Consider the following 25,344-nt stretch of genomic DNA (forward strand, 5'->3'; position numbering starts at 1 on the left):
CTCTGAAGCAGGAAGTCACCTTGGAAGATGGCGTTTGATGTAGAAACAACACTGCCAACAAGGAATGCAAATGGCTCCTACAGCTTTTTGTACCATGAGTAGGTTGAGTACTTAACTTCCATAAGTTACCTTTGCAAAGCTAGCCTATGCAGACCCTTCCCAAGTCATTGATTGAGACTTTAAAAACAAATAGGTATTTCCAGCTGTTTTTGCACTGTCTAGATGGAACATGTCTGCATGCGTTGTTTCCACTTTGCAAACAGGAAGGTCACACAAGTATTTAAAACTCTTTTCAAAAAAAGCTGTGAACAATGCCTAAGTCCAAATAGTTAAATTATCAACTTCAAATCTCAATATCCATAACATAAATGGAAGTGATATTTTGCTCTGGACCTGCTGCTCCTACTGTCCTATTCTACCTTAGAGCATCACCGAAAATAACTTGCAAATCCTCTCATATCGCTATAACAAACATCAAGTCTAAAGTAAGTAGTTAAGAATGACAATGACCTTTCATTTCAGCCCAACAACAGCTTCCCTACATGTCACATGCTCCCCCACCCCTACTCCCTTCTCTTCAGCAACTGTCCGTGTATCCAATCAGTCCCTCTCAACTCACACTAAAGCAAAGATTGCTCAACACAGACTATCAGCTTCAGTAGGTCACAGACAACTGGATGTACTGACATTTCCTCATTAAGAAATTATTCCAGTAACATTTATACAAAATATTTAAAACAAAGCTGTTACTTAGATCCTAACCCACTTAAATTGGGAAATTATAAATCATTATTTTGACACCCCAATGTTTCAGTGAGCATTAGCTGGTTTAGCTGAGCCAGACACTTGAAGATACATGAGTTAACCTCACTTGGGTGCAGAATTATCTGTTCTAATCTAGAGGAGAGATGGGGGATCTGTTACGATCCCTGTAGAGACTGATAACTTTTAAAAATAAATTCGAGCTGAAAGGATAATTCAACAAGATTTCACGATTTAATACTTTTACCATAACAAAAAACTAAAAGCACCATAGACTAAACATTATCTTTGTAGGCAACTTAAACTTTAAATCATTAAATAGAACTTTCCTTTTTTACTTCTAGCACAGCTGAAAAAAAAACACATCTTAGGTATATTTTACACTTCCCTTTAAATAGACATGCAATTCTCTGAAACAAGTCCAAATTGATCCTTAGCTCCTGAGGCTTTATTTCTATTTTTTTCCTTTCTCAGTCTGGGAACTCAATCTTTCACAGTGAGAATTTTTCACCCCAGAGATTCCTCCTCTGGAGCAAGCTTGGCAAATCTTCCAGCCTTGTTATAACTCCACATAATCTGGTCTTTTCAATCTAAGCACAAGTTCCCACCTGCATTCCTGTGCAGTGAACCTTAGAGATCTTTGGCCTCTAGCTGCTTTCCCTCTTGGATCTTGACAGACTAACTTTTCTTTGAGTTTCAGGGATACCTTAGAAACCCCTCCCCTCATAGCCTATTTCCACAGAGATGTGAATCACTAGGGCCCTGTATCCAGGTAGAAATGCTGATGAGTTGTTCTTTAGATCCTAATTCTCTTTTATCTTGGAAGTAAATGAGCAGTTTAAAGCACAGCTATTTACAATCTAACATTAACACTTTTCTGCGACTTTGGCGACCCACAGCCTACTCACTGTTACCACGCAGGCTGCTGCTATTGTCTCCAAATGTGAACACCTTGCACCTTCTTCCCAGTATAACAATCTGGGCCCCCTTTAATCTCTGACAATCAAACCAACCAGGCTTATTGTCAGCCAGACTTCAGAACAGGTCACACGGCACACCTTCATTTTACACTAAAGACACAGTCCCAAAACATAATCATATAAACCTCATAATTATAACATAGTTTTTGACGCAGGTGGGAGTGGGTTAGAAATAAAGTCAAATCAAAAGCTAGGGTTTCCACATCTAATTATTATCCAGTGTTCCCTGTTGTGAGTTCACATATAGACTTCAGATGAAATCAGGCTTATGCACTGGTATAATATCCCACACAACCCTGGTAAAACAGACCACTGATTTGCTATCAAACCTCAGACAAGTAATGGGCAATTGAAAAACATATAGTTGGTTATCAGCTCTCACTGATATGAGTCCTGCCAACTGTCATGAAAGTAGGCTTGCTTTAAGACACCAAGGCTCAGATTAGGTGTTGGGCCTTAGCTCTCTGCTCTCTGTGACTCAGCTACAGGGCCTATGTTAATTAATAAGAAAAAAAATTAGCACTACTAAGAAGTTAAATAACTACTGTTCAGAAATAAACACCAAGCCTGAGTTATGGTAATTAGAGCACTTCAAATATATTGAAAGAAATTCAGTCAAAAATACTTAATGTAGTTTTGTCCATTTCTCAGTACTGCTTCAGACATCATTTTGATCATCGACATGCCTAGAAATTCTCATTTACCACTGTATCATTCCACTTCTCCAGTGCACAGAATAACCACAATGAAAACCAGATCTCAGACACTGAATTTAAGCCAAATATATTTTAATAATTATTCTGAACCAGACACCTGGCAACAATCTCCTAATCCTGGAAAAACCATGAAGAGGCAGGGGCTGGCCAGAAAGTAAATGTGAAAACCCAATCGGAAAACTCAGTGAAACAGACAGAGAAGGAAACAGGATTAAGGGTGACAGTTACATGCTAGCACGATAGTCTGACATTTACACATTCATTCTGGTTTGCAATTCTCCACATATTCTCCCTCCACCAATAGTTTTATGTAATACTTTTAGAGATCTGAATTACTTTTTTGGGCAAATGCATTAGGATAGAAATGCATTTATTGCCTATCAATTGACAGGATGAAAAATTTTCAGTTTAGAAGCTAAGCTTGTTCTCTTGTGGTGTTGCACACAGGTAAGCAAAACAAAATGAGAAGTATTCAGGTCAGAGTGGGATTATGTTTGAGATTTTCAATTGGAACTGGCTGGCAATTTGCTTTCAGGAAGGCTCAGGGCAGTGGCCTCTCACCAATGAAGTGAAAACATTGGGCTCGTGGAAGGTGTTACACAAAATATCCCGCTTTGTGCTCAGAATTTTGGAGATCACAATAAATAGATAATTTACAAGTCAATCTTTATGACATGAAATAGAATTCTAAAAAGCTGATATGGCATCATTATTTAATTTGCAGGTGGTCAGAAGTTACATATATTCTAATCCTGTGTGAAGTTCACATTTTCTACACTGCCATCCACTGCCTTTGTACTGGAACTGCATGACGAAGCTTGTGCCAAAAAACAGATTTTGTATTCAACATTACCGTGACAAGCAGGTAACACTAAATGCCAAGTGCAGCACTACCCCACAGGTAGCCATCCTCCCTGTAAATGTTGACACAACATAAAATGGCTTTTGGCCACTGATGAAACATGACCTAGGAGTTTTTAATGCAATGAAATGGAATGTTGCATATAAAGTTTAGAACTGATTTAAGAAGCAATAAATTATTTTTTCAGCATAACTGACAAAACTTGCACTAGTACAGCTCAATAAACAGTGGGAAAAATCCTCAACCACAAACTGTCTTCAGCAGTCACAATGGTGACACAACAAAACATACAACTTCTCTATAAAAAAAACAAAAAACTGCGGATGCTGGAAATCCAAAACAAAAACAGAATTACCTGGAAAAACTCAGCAGGTCTGGCAGCATCAGCGGAGAAGAAAAGAGTTGACGTTTCGAGTCCTCATGACCCTTCAACAGAACTGATTTTTCTTTACAATGAGAGGGGTGAAATATAAGCTGGTTTAAGGTTGGGGTGGGGGGGGAGAAGTGGAGAGGGGTGTTGTTGTAGGGACAAGCAAGCAGTGATAGGAGCAGATCATCAAAAGATGTCACAGACAAAGGAACAAAAGAACACAGAGGTGTTGAAGTTGGTGATATTATCTAAACGAATGTGCTAATTAAGAATGGATGGTAGGGCACTCAAGGTATAGCTCTAGTGGGGGTGGGGGGCATAAAAGATTTAAAAATAATGGAAATAGGTGGGAAAAGAAAAATCTATATAAATTATTAGAAAAAAAAAAGGAAGGGGGAAGAAACAGAAAGGGGGTGGGGATGGAGAAGGGAGCTCAAGACCTAAAGTTGTTGAATTCAATATTCAGTCCGGAAGGCTGTAAAGTGCCTAGTCGGCACCTCATCTTCCGACTAGGCACTTTACAGCCTTCCGAACTGAATATTGAATTCAACAACTTTAGGTCTTGAGCTCCCTCCTCCATCCCCATCCCCTTTCTGTTTCTTCCCCCTTCCTTTTGTTTTTTTTCCCCAATAATTTATATAGATTTTTCTTTTCCCACTTATTTCCATTATTTTTAAATCTTTCGAAACGTCAACTCTTTTCTTCTCCGCTTTTCTTCTCTCTGCTGAGTTTTTCCAGGTAATTCTGTTTTTGTTTTATACAACTTCTCTAGTCCGCTTCTCTAAAATCCAAACTATTCTCCATCAAAAGACAGTCTTCTGCAATCTGCAGACAACAATCATTTTAATATGCTAATTAAATCTATCTAAATCAAAAAAACTTTGGATGCAGTGGGGTCTTCTGTGCCACACCTTTCAAAAGCAATCACCTGAAAATGAGGCCTTGGAGGTATTACGCCTTCAAGGTGTCTTGGGCAACAAATCATGATTGACTTAAATGAACATTTGTAAATTTTCGCTAAATAGCTTTCATCAAAATATTGAATAAAAATACAAACAATCCGAAATAGCAGAGAAGTTGGTAAAAATAACCAAAAAATTGAAATAGCAGAAAAACAAGCAGAAAATTACTTTAACATTCCCCCTAAAGGTTAACAAAATACCACAAAACCAAATAGTCTTTTCACACTTCTACTTTTTTTCCTTTCAGCCAGAAACACTTAAAACAAAAATTTGTTATACAAATGTGACAAAGCACCTTAAAACTCACCCCAAAATTCCTTACCAAATGTTAAAAATATCTGCAAGGGATTTCTTTCACATAGGTCTGCTTTTCTGCCTGCAACCTGAAGCTCAAATTGGGAATCTCACTTGGACCAAACAAATGATGTAGAGAAATTCTGTTTGTGTGGGGAGACAATGAGGGGATGCAGACAAGTCAAGAAAGTTGTAGATCTACCCTGCTCCTGTAGAACCACAAGCAGGCAGAAAATATATAAACCGTAGAGGTGCAATGTAATTTCTCCCCCCACGACTTGCCATTTATACAGTTCATCATTAAATAGAAGATTGGAGCCAACAGTATTGCTTTGAATACTAAGGGGAATTGACATTTAAGCTATCAGAGGGAGATCCTGGTATGGCGTGTTATGAAGAGATATTAATATCTATAACGTTCTTTGAAATTATTTTTAAATTGGGCTTATAGTAAGGTCTATGTACGTCTGTCTGTATGCATGTGTCTGAGTGGGGCTTAATTGGATTAAAGCCAGCCAGTCTAGGTGCTTTGATGTATTGTAGTTTTGAGATATTAATTAGATAAGTGTGCATTAGTTAAAAGGCAAAGTGCAATTTGCATTTTTAAATAAACTATTCAAAAGAATGGGTTAAATCTTACACCTAACTGGGAGACACCAAGCAATGTGTTTATATTACTAATAAAATTGGTGGAATGAAAGGATTATTGTTAGCAGAGGTAAAATTTTAAAAACCTAGTAACACAATGGGGGAAAGTTTACAGTCAAATGGGAAGCTAGGTATAAACCGAAAGGAGTTTGTGTGTGGGTCAGAGACACTTAAGATCTAACCAGCTGTAAGCCTAAGACTGTGTCTACAAAGGAAACAAATGGAAAGAACCTCATTTTAAATTTGTACGGTCAAATGTGCTTTGCCTGGTGTCTGTTTAAAGTCTATAGGTTATTGTTGGTGAAGATTTACCTGGGAGTGATTAATTTGGGAATTTGTTTAAAAGTTATTATGGTAGTAACTTGTAGACATGTGTATGTGTTTAATGTCAATCACATTGTTAAAGACAATGGCTAGTTAAACAGGTGATAGGCATTGATTATCCCATCTAAGTAGAATAAAAAGATACAGCTGGAACACTGTGTGGGAGCTACTTGAAATTCAGTAGCATTGAGGAGTTGGCTTGAAAATAAACCAGCTTGAGTTAATTCTTCCACCACCTCTTATTTTTAGTAGTGTGGTAGCAGAGGATGAACTTTAAGCTTTGCTGATTGATTGCTGTATATGAAGATTTTTGTCTCAATCTGAGGGAAAAGAAGTGTACTATTGCTGACAATTTTATAGAATTGCAAGCTTTGACAATCCACCAATTTTTTCTGACTTTAAACCTTATCAGTAATGGAAGGCTGAAGTTGAAATGTGGACCTGAGTTACTTCCATACCCTGGAGGAAGCAAGGTATGGCTTTGGTTATCATTGCCAGCCAAAAGTAAGATAAGGGGTAAAGTATTTTCGGAGTGGAAAGTGGATGATTTAGAACATGAAGAGGGATTGATCCTTCTGTTACAATTTTTGGATAAGTTTTACAAAAAGGATGAGTTATTGGAAGTGTATGAAGCTTGGATGATCTTTGATAGGTTTAGGGAATCAGATGATCAGTCCATGGAAGAATATATCATGGCTTTTGATAAATGCTACAAGAGACTATAGAGATTTGAACTTGAAATTCTAGAAATGGCACTTAAATTACTGGACTATGCTTGCATTTCCCACGTTGATAGTCTCTTAGTACTAACGGGTTCAGTTCCAGGGCAGAAAATCTCTTTGATCAAATAAACTTTCTGGGGAAACAGTCGTTCCCTGTCACTTTTTAGCAAATTGCAAACAACTATGCTGAGAAACAAAGGATAGAGAATTCATTGGTGGCTGAATTGAGGTTGACCAAATATTATACGAAGATTCCAATACAAAGATGGAGTTAATGACAAGAGGTCTGAAAATTGTCGTAGCCCTAGCCAATTTGAGAGTAGTGACAAGAGATGTCTGGGATGGTGACTAGGTGTTTTAACCATTCCCTGTGCATTTTTTAGGTTTATCAGTGTTTTCGGTCTGATTCCCAGTATCATTGTGATGAACTGCCCACAGCGAAGAAATCATGTTGGATGTGACCCACGAGATGGATTTATCCGAAACTGAAAATAATGGTGACTGCCATGATGGAATTGTATTGATCAGAGTTTGAAACCGGTGATGAGTATCTTGATGGTAAATTCCTTCAACTGTGCAGTTCTGGACAGTGATTGCACTTCTACAGTATACAGCATAGACTGGCTTTACTGCGATCTGGAGCCTCTGAGGCAGATTGGCAGAAGATCAAGGAGTATGAAAGCTCCACCTGCTTCAGGTTCAGAGATGACCATACATTATCATCCAAATGGGTGGTCCTCCCTTGTAAGATAGCAGGAATCAATCTGTTTATCAGTACTGATGTGGTTTCTAGTGCGATACCGCTATTGTTGAATCAATCTGTGATGGAGGCGCAGAAGACGCTAGATATGAAGAATGATAGAGCAGTCGTGTTTGGAAAAAAACATGGATCTATGTTTTACTTGTTCAGGCCATTACTGCTTGCCACTGAGGAAGCCAAAGATTTCTCATCAAAAAATTCGTGAAGTTAACTGCTGAGTATAAGAATTTGGACAAAAAAGATCATTTGGAAATGACATAAACAGTATGCATATCCAGCACCACAAACTGAAGACCCTACTTCAAGATGTGGGAGTGGTCGATTTAAAGGATATGATGACATGGAACAAATCACTGCTCAGTGAAATTTGCCTTGAATATCGCAAGAAACTACTACGTCCTATCATGAGCTTGCCACTAACCAAGAGGTTTAATGATGCAGTGGCAATGGACTTGAAAGTTTGGGATAGATATGGCAACCAGATTTAGCCTATCCACTGTGATACATAGTAAAAACAAAAGGACCATTGTTGATAAGGTCATGGAGAAATGGTTAAGAACACCAACAAAGCTCCTCACAGATAATGGTGGGGAATTCGCCAATGAGGAATTTTGAGATATGTGCAAAAATTTAAACATCATAGTTAAGCACACTGCAGCTCGTTTAGTAGTGGTCTTTGTTTCTTTCACAGTGCAGTAATGGATGACATGTTACATACAATCTGATTGATCAGCTAATATTTTAAATTGCAAATGGTGCTAGCACAATCGGTGCAAAGAACTCTTTGCAAATGGTTGGGGGGTACAGTCCTTACTAGTTGGTGTATGGAAGAAATCCAAAGTTACTTTCAGTGTTGTCGGATGCTCCCCTGCTCTAAAAGGCATTAGCATTAGCTCCACCTTTTTCTGCTCATCTGAATGCTTTGCATACGGGCAGAAAAGCTTTCATTAAAACTGAGGTTTCGGAGAAAATTCAGCAGGCCCTACAGCGCCGCATAAGACTATCAGATACAGTTTAGACAAGCAGACATGGTATATTATAAAAGGCAAGGCCAGAAAGAGTGGAAAGGACCTGGCAAGGTAATATGGAGTGATGGGAAAGTAGTAATTGTGCAGCATGTTAATCAAACTGTTAAGGTACATTCTTCATGGTTAATTGGTACTGAGGAGGCACCATGCACTTCACAAACAAACTGGATAGTTATGAGGAGCAGACAATGGCAGGTACAGGGTTGATTGACTATGAACGAAGTAACGCTGAGGTACAGGATAACTCTAGCCATCCAAAAGGGCAACTACCCAAAGTAGGAACAAAGGTAACATACATGCTAGAAGGGACCAATGTGTGCAGGGATGCCACCATCATAGGGACAGCAGGAAAGGCCACTGGTAAATATAAACATTGGCTAAATGTGCAGGATGAAGGACAGGAGACCAGACCTATTGGTAAACCAAAGTAAAAATGTGGAAACCGAGAAAGTGTAGTATGAGTTCTGACAGTGGACCAGAAAGTGGTCATGACCCTAAAAAAAAAATGACTGACTGGCAAACAGGGTTCCATTCGCATGGGAGAACTATCATATAGTAGCAGTCCAGAAAGGGAGAGGAATGAGAGTAAAGGCCATAGCTTAACAAGGAGGACTAGAGAGCAAGCTAGCAATCTCAATAGAAGTAGAAGTCCTTATGACTGAGATTCTAGTAGCTGCTAATAAATTGTAAAGTAAGCTGATAAAGGAAGCCAAACAGAGTTAGAAAGTTGGAAGGAATTCTGAAATAACTGACAGGACAGCCAGCTTTATCTCAGATGGATCTGTACAGAAAAGGTACTCCCAGACGGAACGTATAAGGCCAAAGCGAGATTAGTAGCCCGAGGCTTTGGAGAGAGACTAAGATCAGGATGTCAGTGGACTCGCCTACTGTAGGGAAAGTGAGTTTGGAGTTTTTTTTTTAGCTGTTTTGGCATCCTATTCCTGAGATTGATATTAAAGGTTGTGTTTTTACAGGGGGAGAAGTTTCAACGGAAAGTTTTTGAAACCACCCAAAGAAGTCAGAGATGTAGAAGGAAAGCTATGGAAATTGAATGTGTATTTATGGATTGAATGATGTGTCAGAGTTTAGTATTTTTCTGAGATCTGTCCTGTTGAAAATAGGTTGCATTCAGTTAAAGGCAGGCCCTGCGATGTTCTACTGGTACCATAAGAAGAAACTAGCTGGGATATTTATCATGCGTGTTGATTTCCTGTGAGGAGACTGTAGAATTTGAACAATGGGTAATCGAAGATAAAGAAGAAATTCCAGGTCGGAAGTCAGGCTTCAGGGGCCTTTTAAGTACATAGGTTTAGACATTAAGCAGAGCAAGTCAGGAGTGACATTGAATCAACAATCATATCTAGAAAATGTTAATCATATCCCAATGACTCGTGGCCTACCCTTAGAGGATCCTGCTACTAAGGAAGAAACTGAATAGTTGAGAAGCTTGATTGGGCAATTGAACTGGTTGTGCACTCAGACCAGGCTGGATGCTAGCGATGTTTTTGGAGATGAGTACCATGATGAAACATGCTACAGTTCAGCAAGTTCTGAGAGCAAATACAACATTTTTTTTTAAATTTAAATTCTGAGATGTGCTCAAGTTTCCAGCCTTGGGTGATCCAGAAGATGAGGTTGGTCATTTTTAGTGATGCTTCACAGGCCAATCTTCCAGATGGATACTTCAGCACAGCAGGGTTTATCACATTCTTGGTGCGAAAAAATGATAAATGTTGCCCACTGGCTTGGGAGGCCAAGAAAATATAGGGTAGTGAAAAGCACCTTATCTGCTAAAACACTAGCTTTGGTAGAAGATAAGTTTACTTATCCTATATAAGAACAGAAATATTATATAAGGGGCAATATGGTAAAAGTTTGCCCACAATGTAGGTGTGTGATTTTTTTTAAAAAGTTCCTTTTTCATTTAAAAAGATGGGAATCTGTCAAAATGGCAATCACCTTGTTAAAGACAACAGCTAGTTAAACAGGCAATGGGCATCGATGATCCCATCTAAATAGATGTAGCTGGAACACTTTTTTGCGTGGAAGCTACTTGGAAGTCAGTAGCACTGAGGTGTTGTCTTGAAGAAAAACCAGCTTGAACCAAAAGACCAGCCTGGATTTAAGCTTCCACCACAACCTCTTATTGTGAGTAACAATTTGTAAATTAATACATTTTTAATTTTATATATTTAAAAAATACCTCAAGGCTTGGCAGTTTTATTCCTGAATTCAGTGCTGCATATCAAATATACCAATTGAAAATACAGGTTATAACAGTTCTCTGGGATTTAAACAGCCTTTACCAACTGCTATATCATAACAGGTGTATGAGGGCAACCACAGAACTGAAGTTTCCTTCCTCCACTACTGCTAAATTACCCATCGTCTGCCTATGTACCCTCCACTTTTTAAAAAAAAACAATAGATATTGAAATTCATAAGGAAAAATAATCACGAGTTTTTTTTAAAACAGAAAAATGGGCAGTTATCAAATTCAATCTACAAACCACTGCAAAAATTCCAGAACACCAACTGATTCAATCACTGCAAATCAGGAGCCAGGGTAACAAAATACTATACATTTCATTGTATAGCAACAAATACTCAAACTCCATGTGAGCAGCACAAGAGTCAATTTTCTTTTTTAAAAAAGCTACACAATTAACTAAGATACACAGCAAGCAGTACAGATTTTTTTTAAACTTCCATCTTCAGTGAGGTTCAAACAAACATTACACTCAGATCAAAAAAAATGGATTTATCAAAGACACACATCAGGACTAAAGTTTAAGCTCATATGCATAATGCAGGAGCTACTTAGAATACAGTAAGTTCTATTGATTTTAACAAAATAATTGTGTGGGAAATGCAGCTGAAATTGACTGGGCTCTAACAAGTTTTTGACAATTGTGAAAAGTCAATTTAGCAGACTTCAATGTCAATACCTCAGTAACAAATGGACTACAAATGTTTCTCTTCCTTCTCCCATCCACAAAAATACAAATTAGTGCAACAAAGTCTAAATCTGTAACACTTTGTGAAGGAGCTTAAAATTACATGAAGGCTTTTTTTTCTTTGATCAACAGATAGAGGAGGTAAATACTTATTTTTCCCCTCAGAGCACAATTGCATTCTCTGATACTGGCTTAACCTCTGCAATGGAATAAACCAAATTGTCAAAAATTTATTACATGACCGTGTACAACTACTGTACCCATGGTGGATCCATTTAGTTCACACACCAATTATTTACAAATTGGAAAAACTATTATCCATTGCAGTATGATTGAACAGCTGAAACCCAACCAGGCATATCATAAATTGTTACCTCCATTCAGTTCAACTCATTTTTAATTCAATAAGGTCCATGTAGCATTTTCTATATACACAACAACTTGCATTTATATAGCATCTGTAATGTAGTAAGATGGCCCAGGGCAATTCACAGCAGTGATTTGACACAACCACATGAAGAAATATACAGGACAGTACAAAGTGCCATTTAGAAACCAGGTATTAATGAACACCAACTCCTGCCGTCGACCAGAAAGGTGTCAGGAACAGTTGTTCATGACTCAGCCTACAACACTGCTGGCACATATCCAACTGTTCCTGACGCCTTTCCAGTTGGCAAGTGGCAAGAGTTACAGAAATTTTGAAATACTTACGAGGGGTCACTTGTGGACCTGTCTTTAGACCAAGTGCCACCTGCTTTAAAAGGCTGCCTTTATTTGAACAAGTTTGTTTGTTTATGGTGTGTGCATAGTCAAAGAGCCAAGTAATAACCTTAACAGCTAGATGAAGTTCTTTAATCCGGTCTTCAAGTTTAGCCAGCAGATACTGTTAATCATTGTTTTAACAAGTGAACAAGTTGGACAAGTCCAGGGATTTCCTACACAGCTCAGCTATTAGATAATGAGACTGTTAATCCCAGGGTCATGGTTTTGAGCCCCACATTGGGTGATGATTCTTTCTTAAATATTTTTAAGGAATTTTAATTTTCTTAATTTTTTTTAAACAGGTTGCTGAGGAAAAAATACCTACTTGTCACTCCCAGGCATCTTGTATTCACTGCTGGATAAACTATACTGCTTTATTTAATAATTTGCAAGGCTTTACTTTGACTAACTCTGCATCATAAAGACCAAAATAAAGTCCATCATTAGTCAAATTTTGAACACTGAAGAAAGAAATATTAATAAGGAAACACATTCAAGTTCTTTACAATTCACGGATAGATGTACTCACTTTTTTTGGCTAGGCTCGAGCTCATATGTGTCTAAAAATCTAAAAATTTCATGGTGAAGCAAACTATTAGAAACATTTACAATTTTTTTTGCCATTACAAAAAGCTGACTCTTTTAAAAGGGTTACTTTCTGATTGGTTGCATTTTTTTCCATCAATTGATTTTGCTATAAAGGAGACAGTTATAAAGACACCAACTTGCAAAAGAAATGCTTAACTAAGCAACAGAAAGCAGAGCCTAACTGAAAATCATCTCTCTCTTTAAACAGTCTATTTTGCATAAAGATTTTCAAAATTGCCTTTTTTAAAGTTTAAATTTGAATTTCATAGTGACCAGTCACCGTTGCGTTCTAGTTGGTGACAGAATTGCCAAAGAAAAGCATTAATATTGATAGGCCACCTACCTTGTTGGACCACTTGTATGCCTGCAAAAGCTGGCTGTACAGAGGGGTTTTATCCTGCACTGGATCAAGGCTCAATAAGCCACTGTTGTGGAGTGGGTGACTTTCTGATGGTCGCCCGACCAGGTTACTCAGACGTTCCAACTCACTGAAAATCAAAAACAACAGCAGCCATCAGTCATAAGCTCTGCAATACAAAATGTACACAGTCATTCTTATTTCAATAAATGAATTCAAAAATAATTTAAACCTTTTCTAATCAAAATTAACCAGAAGATAATTAAACCAACTGATACTTGGATATGGTGGTGTTCTCAAATTGTCAAATGTCAATTTCTTCTTTGTTATGGATACACAGGGCATTGCTGAATTAATAAAATTCATTCACAATCACATGTTATTAACTTCTCTTATTATGAAATAGCATATCTTCTGACTCTGCTTAACAGTTAAATTGTTCAAAACACCTTGGGTAGGATATCCATACTGAATGCAATACTTTCCACATTTTGTCTCGTTTCAACAGCAAGCACTATTAGGTCAGCTACAACAAGAGTTCTCAACCTTTTTGTTTCCGAAGTCATCCCTCCAGTGTTATAAAATAATTCCACAGACTCTGTAGCATAACACAAGTACGTTATCTGTGTGAAAAAAATTAGTTATACAATGAAACATGTATTTGTTTTTTTTTGTTTTACTCAGTATGAAACTAGTTGCTGGACACCAGATCGTGGTTTGGGTAAGGGGAGTAGTGATGTGTTGCCATGTGAGGCTCCTTATCTGCCCAATAGTATGTTATGGGGAAGACAAAATGTAACCCGTTGGCCACAAAGGCTGAGCAAACAGCTGGTTCCCAATTCTATACTGAATAACACAAAACCCCCTTTAACTATTATTTTGTTTCAGAAAAGCCTAAAGGGTCCTTTTCCTTTTACGATAAAGTGAACAGGAGTCATCACCGTATCCGAACATGGGTCAAAAAGGCAGCTTGTATAGTCAATGTGACACAATTGACAAACAGGTAAGAAGGGGGGAAAAAAGTAGCAAAAACATAAAACAAAGGTGTGAAGAGCTCAGCAGCCCTGAGGCATGAAACTGAAAAATAGCCCAAAGACAATGAGGCCCCAGGGTCGCCCACCTCATTTGCACACTCAATTCATTCACTCATTTGGATCTCTTCACAACCCAAACGTCTTGTTATGGCACAATGGATGATAAATGCTGAGCTGTTCAAATCCCAGAGGGAAACTTGAAATAGCTGCCCTAACTAATTTACAATTTGTATTTATTTCGAGATGCGTGCCTTGAATTCAGTAGTAATAAGGTCATCAAGTCTTAAGTCTTATAGGTTTCTTACAAAACTAAATTAAACCTATAGTTTAAAAAAAATGATTTTAAGCACATATAGGTTTACAAATTACCACTATACTAACTTCTAGCTCCCCTAGTTAATCTAACTCCCATTTACATCTCCGTTAAGGCAACTATAAAACACACAGATTTTAAAAGACCCAGGCAAAGTAGCACAATACCCTGAACAGTCGAATTCAAAGTGAGTTTTCTTCACTTCAGTTCGTGAAGACAACAACATAAAGCTTAGCTGGAGGCTTTTCACACTTGTTAGATCTTAGAATGCCTTCTCTTACACACAACCTCATCTCCTTTTATACAGGTTTCTTCCTTTTTAATAAAAATCCCATTGTCCGAATATGCCTTTTCAACTCTACTTTTCTAATAATCTTTCTTAGCACCAATTTTATCAGTAAGCTTTGGGAAAAAATAAACACATCGGCTTCTTCTGGCTAAGTGTAACATTTCACTATCTCTTCTTGAAATTCACATTACTCTGGTTTATGTGCAGATGCAAATTTTCCCTTTACCCCTCACATTATAAAACTTCAGCCCTATTTACCTATTTAACATTTGAAACCTAGCTTCTCTTATGATACATCAAAGCCTTCAGACCAGCTGTCTTTAATTAAGATGTGCACACACACCTATTCCTACCTTACAAAAATATTCTAATAACATTATGAAAATTATTTTCCTAACATTTCACATTCAAATCATACAGCCCCAAGCTGACTGGTTCATTCTACCACGTACAATGATGCTACTTTGCACAACCGGATGTTTGTTTAATGCAGATTCCTTTCAGGAACGCCCCCCCCCCCCAGCCACCCCCCCACACGCACACAGAAAATGTAGTTTTGAAAGTACAGTAAATACTCAGTGTGAGAGCAAAAGCCATAGGCAGATGCACAAGATCCGCATTTTACATATGCTATATCTAGCGGACCTCGATACATGTGTTAGCCCCTAAGGAATATAGACCCCTGCTTGAGAACCATTGAGCTACAGCATGGATTAGATGTAAAGCAACATGGCTCTCAGAAAAAACACCTTTATGACACCTGGGAGACTAACAATTTAGCACAAACATGTACATTCTGTTCAATTTTCTGCTTTGAATTCAAATTAAAATCAGAATAGAACTGCAAACCCATTTCACATAGGTCCTCCGGTCAATACAGACAGGATAAGTGTTCCAACTGTTTCCATTAAACCAGGGTCAAGAAGGTTAATAATTTTAAACTCAATGCAGTGCTAATTGTCTTGCTAGGAATTAGGATTGAGAACTTTTCTAATGTCCCTTTTCACAGTTCAAGTCATTGTTAAATCACAATTGTCATCCTTACTGAGGTTAGCTAATGCAGCTGGGGCAGCAAACCTATCCTGGACTTCCTGGTCAATTAGAGATGAGTTAGAATGACTTGAAACATTAAAAATTTGTATAAAAGGGCATAGTAAATGCTGACTGCACCGTTACTGTCAAGAAAGAAACAATGGGCAAGACAAAGGAAAGAACATGCATTTATAATGTCATTCAAGGCATTCCAAAACACTTTATAGCCAATGAAATACTCTTGAAGCATCGTCACTGCTGTAATGTAGAAAATGAAGCAGCCAATTTACACACAGCAAGGAAACAAATGACCAAATTTAGATGAGGGATAAATGATAGCCAGGACACAGGCAGACCTCCCCTATTTTTCTTTAAATTAGGTTGGGATCTTTTACATCCACTTGCAAAAGCAAATGGGTCTCAGCTTAATGTCTCATCCTAAAGGTAGCACCACAAACACTGCAGCACTCCCTTGGTATTGCACTGAAATGCCAGCCTAGGTTACAAGAAGTCTCCAGAGTGGAACATGTTCTGACTCTGAAGTGAGAGTACTAACACTTAGCCGAGGCAAGTGGCAAAGCCTAGAATTCAAACATAAATAGATTTTACATCATCCTGTGTTATTTTATCCTGCTAGTCCAATTGTCATTTCCAAAAACATTATCAAACCCAGAGAGTCACATATTCAGCTTTGTATGAAAATTAAAAAAGTAATGGTCAAATTAAGTTTAGCCACTTCCTTGCTCCTTGCTACAAGTCTTAAGAAAAAGGAGCTCAACAGGGCACAAAATAAATGCATCATACTACACAAGCCTTTCTTCAACTGCATGCCACACATAGGTTACAGGACAGGAAAATGATGAACCTTGATTGATTTTTGCCTTTATCATCCAAGGGAGGCTAATGAATACTGTAGCAAACCCAGCACCGCTGCAGCAAGTTAATTTGTGCAGGTCAGCCATCAAATACGGGCCCCCCCTTTGCTGCTCTATACTTCAACAGTCTACTTGCCAATTACTGAGCGATCAATGGACCACCAATTCTTAAGTTTTCAAAATAGCTTATGATCTATTACTTTTTTCATCACAAGGGGGCATTCTGCTGCTTGGGGGTGATTCCATCTACTTCACATTATAAACAATCCATGGTGCTGTGTTTTCTTAGCAGTTAACTAGATGTTAATTTTTGTGCCCCTGGGAGAAGCCATGCTCAAAAGGAGCAAGAGTCAAGAATTTAAGTCTAGGGGGTGCTGCCCTAGGTGAGAGATCTTTCTAGTGTATATGCCACCCCCTCTCACTAGGAGCAATGAATTTATTCTTAGATCCCATTTCAATTTATAGGATTTTTTTTCTATAAAATTCCCACCAGCACCCAATGATTGAAAACCAAATGGAAGCTTATTTTTGGCCTTTACATTGCATTGAATATTATAAAGAAGCCATGAATGAGTCAATTCACCAAAAAAAGCTCAATATAAACATGTTGTAGTAAAGTCATTGGTGAGCTTTGTAGAGAAATTCAAGGAAACACAACAAGAAATTAAATGCTTTAAGTAATAGAATCACAGGGATTAGCGATTTTTTTAAATCCATAGGGTTATGCCTTTGTGACATTTCCTCTTTTTACACACTCTTCAACATATTTTCCCCCAATGTTACATGGGGTCGCCACAATGCTGGTTGATATCAACCATCATTTTTGGATTTGGCAGGTGGTTTCATTGTCTGATGTACCTCTGATTTTACACTAACATGCATTTTTGCAATTAGCCTCAAACCAAAACTAACACAAGAAAGGGCTTTAAAAGTGACATTCACCCAAGCTCCTCTTGATTGAAAAAGATATATATATATATATATGGGCTTCATAAGGGTATCATCATCAATATAAGTAGAGAAAATTATACTCAAGAGCATCCTTTAATATTGTGCCAACACACTTCTTAATTCATCATTTCAAATTGCTCTCATTATCTGCCACCAACAATACTTCATCCTAGTACTATCTGCCACTAAATCTTTCCTCCAGACAATTAAAATTTTGAAGCACAAAATCTATAATTACATTCTTGGGTATTTTCATGGTTCAACTAAAATGGTACAAAATCTAAGCCATCCCCACCAAGAGCTTTACTTCTGCAACCTAGGAAACTCCTACACACCTACCTCTACCCTATATTCCAGTCACCTGCAAAGTACTTCACAAGCTTGAAAGAAATCTGGAAAAAGATGTAAACTGCTGGAAAATGGATACACAGAATGTTTAATAAAGTAAAAGCTCACATCACCATGCTGCAGAGGACCAATTCAAGATCACATACCAAATAAATCTCAAGTTACACCTCATTGTGTTCAAGGGGAAGTAGCCGAATGAAACACTCCTTCAGATATTTCTGTCAAGTCCATGAGTTAACAGTCACATACAGCAATTTAGGAAACTACAAAGACTATGAACAAACTTGCAATACCCCAGATCAAGCTGCAAATTTGCCTGGGTTGCTTGCCAAGGGCAGAGTACATTGGCAGTGAATGATGAACATTGCCGTTCCAGCTAAACATACACACACAGGTAGCTGGTGCATAATTCTATTGTTAAATACTTAACCAGCAATGCTAAAGTCATGTCTGTCATTTTTCTTCAGGAATTATACAGGCCTTCATTCATTCTGAAATGTATAGATATATTTGCAAAGTTGTTCATACATAAACTGCTTAAAGAATAGGATTGTTAGTTTCAATTGTACAAAAGAGGTAAAACAAATTGAAAGCAATTTCCATACAAAGTAGCTACTTTTTTCGTTCATTCATGGGATCTGGGCTTCGCTGGCTGGGCCAGCATTAATTGCCTATCCCTAGTTGCTCCTGAAGGTGGTGGTGAGCTGCCTTCTTGAACTGCTGCAGTCCATGTGGTGTAGCACTGTTAGGGAGGGAGTTCCAGGATTTTGACCCAGTGACAGTGAAAGAATGGCGATACATTTGCAAGTCAGGATGGTGAGTGACTTGTAGGGGAACTTCCAGGTGGTGGTATTCCCATCTATCTGCCGCCCTTGTCCTAGATAGCAGTAGTTGTGGATTTGGAAGGTGCTGACTAAGGAGCCTTGGTGAATTCCAGCAGTGCATCTTGTAGATGGTACACACTGCTGCTACTGTATGTCAGTAGTGGAGGGAATGAATGTTTGTGGATGTAGTCCCAATCAAGCAGACTTTGTCTTGGACAGTGTCAAGCTTCAAGTGTTGTGGGAACTGCACTCATCCAGGCAAGTGGGGAGTATTCCATCACACTCTTGACTTGTGCCTTGCAGATGGTGTACAGGCTTTGGGGAGTCAAGAGGTGAGTTACTCATTACAGGGTTCCTAGCCTCTGACCTGCTCTTGCAGCCACAATATTTATATGGCTAGTCCAGTTCAGTTTCTGGTCAATAGTAACCCCCAGGATGTTGATAGTGGGGGATTCAGTGATGGTAATGCCATTGAACATCAAGGGGCAATGGTGAGATTCTCTCTGGTTGGAGATGGTCATTGCCCGCCACTTGTGTGGGGCGAATGTTACTTGCCATTCATCAACCCAAGCCTGGATATTGTCCAGGTCTTGCTGCATTTATACATGGACTGCTTCGGTATCCGAGGAGTCGTGAATGTTGCTGAACATTGTGCAATCAGCGAACATCCCCACTTGACCTTGTGATGGAAGGAAGGTCATTGATGAAGCAGCTGAAGATAGGAGGCCGGAGAGCACTACCCTGAGGAACTCCTGCAGTGATGTCCTGGAGCCGAGATGACTGACCTAAAACAACCACGTTCCTTTGTGCTAAGGTATGACTCCAGCCAGAGGAGAGATTTCCCCCTGATTCCCACTGACTCCAGTTTTGCTCCTTAATGCCACACTCTGTCAAATGCAGCCTTGATGTCAAGGGTAGTCACTCTCACCTCACCTTGGGAGTTCAGCTCTTTTGTCCATGTTTGAACCAAGGCTGTAATTAAGTTAGGCGCTGAGTGGCCCTGGTGGAACCCAAACTGGGCGTCATTGAGCAGGTTATTGCTAAGCAAGTGCCGCTTGATAGCACTGTTGATGAACCCTTCCATTACTTTACTGATGATCAAGAGTAGACTGATGGGTCTGTAATTGGCCGGGTTGGATTTGTGCTGCTTTATGTACAGGGCATACCTGAGCAATTTTCCACATAGCCAGGTAGTTGCCAGTGTTGTAGCTATACTGGAACAGCTTGGCTAGGGGCACAGCAAGTTCTGGGGCACAAGTCTTCAGTACTATTGCTGGAATGTTGTCAGGGCCCATAGCCCTGGCACTATCCAGTGCTTCAGCCATTTCTTGATATCACGTGGAGTGAATCGAATTGGCTGAAGACTGGCATCAGTGATGCTGGGGACCTCCAGAAGAGGCCAAGATGGATCATCCACTTGGCACTTCTGGCTGAAAATTGTTTCAAATGCTTCAGCCTTATCTTTTGCACTGATGTGCTGGGCTCCCCCATCATTGAGGATGGGAATATTTGTGGAGCCTCCTCCTCCAGTGAGTTGTTTAATTGTCCATCATCATTCACGACTGGATGTGGCAGGACTGCAGGGCTTAGATCTGATCCATTGATTGTGGGATCATTTAGCTCTATCACTTGCTGCTTATGCTGTTTGGCATGCAATGAGTCCTGTGTTATAGTTTCACCATGTTGATACCTCATTTTTAGGTGTGCCTGGTGCTATTCCTGGCATGCCCTCCTGCACTCTTCATTGAACCAGGGTTGATCCATTGGCTTAATGGTAATAGTAGAGTGGGGGATACGCCAGGCCATGAGATTGCAGATTGTGGTCGAGTACAATTCTGCTGCTGCTGATGGCCCACACGCCTCATGGATGCCAGTCTGGAGTTGCTAGATCTGTTCTAAATCTATCCCATTTAGCATTGTGGTAGTGCCACACAGCACGATGGAGGGTATCCTCAATGTGAGGCCGGGACATCAACTCCACAACAACAGTGTCAGTAGGAGTGACCACTGCACAGTCATGGACAGATGCATCTGTGGCAGGCAGGTTGGTGAGGATGAGATCAAGTATGTTTTGCCTTTTGTTGGTTCCCTCACCATCTGCCACAGACCTGGTATGTCCTTCAGGACTTGGCCAGCACAGTCAGTAGTGGCGCCACTGAGCCACTCCAGGTGATGGACATTGCAGACCCCCACCCAGAGTAGATTCTGCACCCTGGCCACCCTCAATGCTTCCTCCAAGTGGTGTTCAACATGGAGGAGCACTGATTCATCAGCGCAGGGGGGGCGGTACATGGTAACCAAGAGGAGGTTTCCTTGCCCACATCTGACCTGATGCCATGAGACTTCATGGGGTCCAGAGTGGATGTTGAGGACTCCCAGGTCAACTCCTTCCCGACTGTATACCACTGTGCCGCCACCTCTATTGGGTCTGTCCAGCCGGTGGGACTGAACATACCCAGGAATGGGGATGGTGGTGTCTGGGACATTATCTGTAAAATATTATTCCACGAGGATGACTATGTCAGGCTGTTGCTTGACTAGTCTGTGAGACAGCTCTCCCAATTACAGCACTAGCCCCCAGATGTTAGTAAGGAGAACTTTTCAGGGTTGACAGGGCTGAGTTTGCCACTGTCTTTCCTGGTGCCTAGGTTGGTGCCAGGTGGTCTGTCCGGTTTCATTCCTTTTTTGAGACTTTGTGGGGATTTGATACAACCAAGTGGCTTGCTAGGCCATTTCAGAGGGCATTAAGAGTCAACCACATTGTAGGCCAGACCGGTAAGGATGGCATATTTCCTTCCCTAAGGGGCATTATTGAACCAGATGGGTTTTTACGACAATTGACAATGGTTTCATAATCATCATTAGACTTTAAATTCCAGATTTTTGTTGAATTCAAATTCCACCATCTGCCATGGCGGGATTCAGGGTCCCCAGGGCATTACCCTGGATTCTCTGGATAATACCACTTTTCCATTGCCTCACCAAGCTTGTAGCTAAGCAACTATACCTCATGCCCAAAATTAGCACAACATAGCAGTTGCAGTTTTAGAAGCAACAAAGAAAGGAGACAGTATATATAAACATTGTAATTTATTAATTCAAAGGATGTAGGTGTCGCTGGCTAGGTCAGGATTTATTGGCTATCCCTAACTGCTCTCAAAGGTGGTGCTGAGCCACTTTCTTGAACTACTGGAGTCCATGTGCTGTAGGTACACCCACAGTGCTGTTAGGAAGGGTGTTCCAGGATTTTCATCTGGCAGTAATGAAGGAGTGGTGCTACAGTTTCAAGTCAGGATGGTGTGTCGCTTGAAAGGAAACTTGCAGGTGATGGTGTTCCCTTGCATCTGCTGCCCTTGTCCTTCTAGGAGCTGGAGATCACAGGTTTGGAAGGTGTTGCCAAAGTAGCCTCGGCGAGTTACTGCAATGCTTCTTGTAGATGGTACACACTACTCTCACTGTGCATCAGTGGTGGATGGAATGAATGTTTAAGGTGGTGAATGGGGTGCCAGTCAAGCGGCTTGCCTTGCCCTGGATGGTGTCAAACTCCTTGAGTGTTGTTGGAGTTGCACTCATTCAGGAAAGTGGAGAGTATTCCATCACAGTCCTGACTTGTGCTTTGTAGATGGTGGATAGGCTTTGAAGAGTCAGAAGGTGAGTTACTTGTTTTAGAGCCTTTAACCTGCTCTCGTAGCCACAGTACTTATACTGCTGGTCCAGTTCAGTTTCTGATCAATGGTAATCCCCAGCATATTGATAGTGGGAGAAAGGAGACAGTATATATAAATATTGTAATTTATTAATTCAAAGGATGTAAGTGTCGCTGGCTAGGTCAGCATTTATTGGCTATCCCTAACTGCTCTCAAGGGTGGTGCTGAGCCACTTTCTTGAACTACTGGAGTCCATGTGCTGTAGGTACACCCACAGTGCTGTTAGGAAGGGTGTTCCAGGATTTTCATCTGGCAGTAATGGTAATGCCATTGAATGCCAAGGGGAGATGGTTAGATTCTCTCTTGTTGGAGATGGTCATTACTTGGCACTTGTGTGGCACGAATGTTACTTGCCACTTATTAGCCCAAGTCTGAATGCTGTCCCGGTGTTGCCGCAAATTAATAGACTGCTTCAATATCTGACAAGTCATGAATGGCACTGAATACTGTGCAATCATCAGCAAACATCCACACTTCTGACCTTATGATGGTTGAGAAGTCATTAATAGAACGATGCCTCTCAAGGCTAAAGTTTTCTTTTACAAAATGGAAGGATTTGGCATGATCTGGTCATGTGGATGCTAACCTGAGAGTTTTTTTTAAAAAAAGGTCAAATTAAAAACAAGCAGGCCTCTTCCAGACATCACCTGACCTATGTGGTACTTAAGGAGTTGTTTCTTTGTTTTGAACTGCAAAGAACTTGAATGAAAAGTAGGGAGACAAAAAGGCAATCAGATGGGAAAGAGGAAAAAAGTGAAGTTGTGAACCTGCTTGTTTTGAATTAGTCTTGGTTAAGAACAAGCTGAGAAAGGAAAGCTACCTTGACTGGTTCTGTCTCTTTACCTTGCTTAAAATTATGTGTGACTATCAACCTCATCTGAGAGAACCCTCATCAGAGTGTAACCAGTCTGCATTTGGACCTGCAAAGCTGGACCAGTTGGTGAGAACTTCCAGGCATCTACCGGGACCAGCACACGAGAGAACAACAAGTCGACAACATCGAGACCCTGCAGACTTTATCCTCTATTTTATAACACCCATCCTTCAAAGCCCATCTCTACAGAGAGACCGTGTGTGTCTGTCTGTCTGTAAACACACACGCACACCAGATGAATTCTTTAGGAAGAGATAGACAGTTGTACTTCCCGATTCCAATTGTGTGTTAACCAGTACTTGCAACCTGTTAAAAGAAGTTTTGTTTTAGAATAATCATTCCGAGTTTTTGAAAGAAACCTCGTAAGAGTCTCTTTTCTTCTGGGTAATAGAGATATAGGTACACAATTGGCCATTCCAGTGAGAAAATTAAACATTTAAATTAATGGTACAGCCTGCAGATTAGTGGGGCTTGATAATTCATGCACTCCTCTCATCCCAGTCATAACATCATTGATGAAACAGCCAAAGATGGTTGGGCCCAGGACACTACCCTGAGGAACTTCTGCAGTGATGTTCCAGGGCTGAGATGACTGGCTGCCAATAACCACAACTATCTTCCTTTGTGCTAGGTATGACTCTAAAGAGTGACGAGTTTTCCCCTTGATTTCATTCTGGGGCTCCTAAATGCCACACAGTCGAATGCTGCCTTGACCTCAAGGACAGTCAATCTCACTTCATCTCTGAATTCTGGTTCGTTTGTCCATGTTTGGACCAAGAATTTAATGAGCTCAGGTGCTGAGTGGTCCTGGCAGAACCCAAACCAAGTGTCAGTGAGCAGATATTGCTGTGTAAGTGCTGCTTGATAACACTGTCAATGACACCTTTCATTACTTGGCTGCTGATTGAGAATAGACTGATGGGCAGTAATTGGCCAGGTTGAATTTGATTTACTTTTTGTGGGCAGGACATACCTGGGCAATTTTCCACATTGCCAGGTAGATGCCAGTGTTGTAGCAATACTGGAACAGCTTAGCTGGAGGCAGAGCAAGTTCTGGAGCCCAGGGCTCTAATACTGTTATCAGCATGCTGTCAGAGCCCATATTAGTGCTCTACAAGTCTAAAACCTAACGACATGACTAACAATAACCTTAAGCCACAGTAAAGAGCTCAGATGGATGGAGACATGCTCCTGAAATTACCTTTGGATCTCAAATGTTCATAACAGGATGACACATCCACAGTTCAATTTATCTCTTCATTATAAAGGCGAGAAGGATTTATGCAACTACTGACTGTGTGCACCAAAATCCCCAAGCCCCAATTTTTTTTATCCATAACCACAGCTGTAAATATGAGCAGCTGAAACACTCCTTTCCGAGAAAGACCCACTCTGCAGCTTGAAATTCAGGTTCTGGTCTTAAACTCTCAGCGCCCGACTTACTTCAGGTCCTTGTTGACAGCATGAAGGTTCTCCTGAAAGTCGCTAATGAAGGATTTCTCCCCGCCCTCCAGAATCTCTTTGTTCTTCATTCCATCCTTGAGAGTGTCAAAGACCCGGGTAACACTGGAGCGAAGCTGCTGGATAGCATTAATAGCGTGAGCAAAAGCATCTAAATTAATCCCAACACTCAAAGCATCCGCCATATTCCCACAACTGTCTGGCAACCGCTTCGGTGCATATTAATGACGAGTGACGCTCTCTGATGACGAAACAGGACCTTGGCACACGCGCAGACCAGAAGGACTACAATGCCCAGAGTGCAGCGCAGCTCCTATTACACCCAGGGATAATTACAAGGGGTTAATGAAGTGCAGGACCCAAGGGAAATGCACCAGTTACTGCACAGTTGAGGTGAGAGTGACTACCCTTGACATCAAGGCTACATTTGACGAGTGTGGCATCATGGAGTCCTAGCAAAACTGGAGTCAATAGGGATCAGGGAGAAAACTCTCCATCGGTTGGAGTCATACGTAGCAGAAAAGAAGATGGTTGTGATTG

At 40.1% G+C, this 25,344-nt stretch overlaps 1 protein-coding gene across 1 annotated transcript in view; it reads right to left on the minus strand.

Annotated features, from left to right (window-relative positions):
* Positions 1–25,031, minus strand: part of med27 (mediator complex subunit 27) — a 300,082-nt gene extending 275,051 nt beyond the window's left edge. Inside the window, exons 1-2 of the mRNA XM_041193685.1 lie at positions 24,787–25,031; positions 13,082–13,226 (exon numbers count right to left, since the gene is read on the minus strand). Coding sequence (XP_041049619.1) covers positions 13,082–13,226; positions 24,787–24,989 — 348 coding nt within the window. The 5' untranslated portion in view covers positions 24,990–25,031. The remainder of the gene's footprint in view (positions 1–13,081; positions 13,227–24,786) is intronic.
* Positions 25,032–25,344: the final 313 nt, after the last annotated feature.

This window comes from Carcharodon carcharias, chromosome 8 (genome assembly GCF_017639515.1).
Source record: "Carcharodon carcharias isolate sCarCar2 chromosome 8, sCarCar2.pri, whole genome shotgun sequence".
Lineage (NCBI taxonomy): Eukaryota > Metazoa > Chordata > Chondrichthyes > Lamniformes > Lamnidae > Carcharodon > Carcharodon carcharias.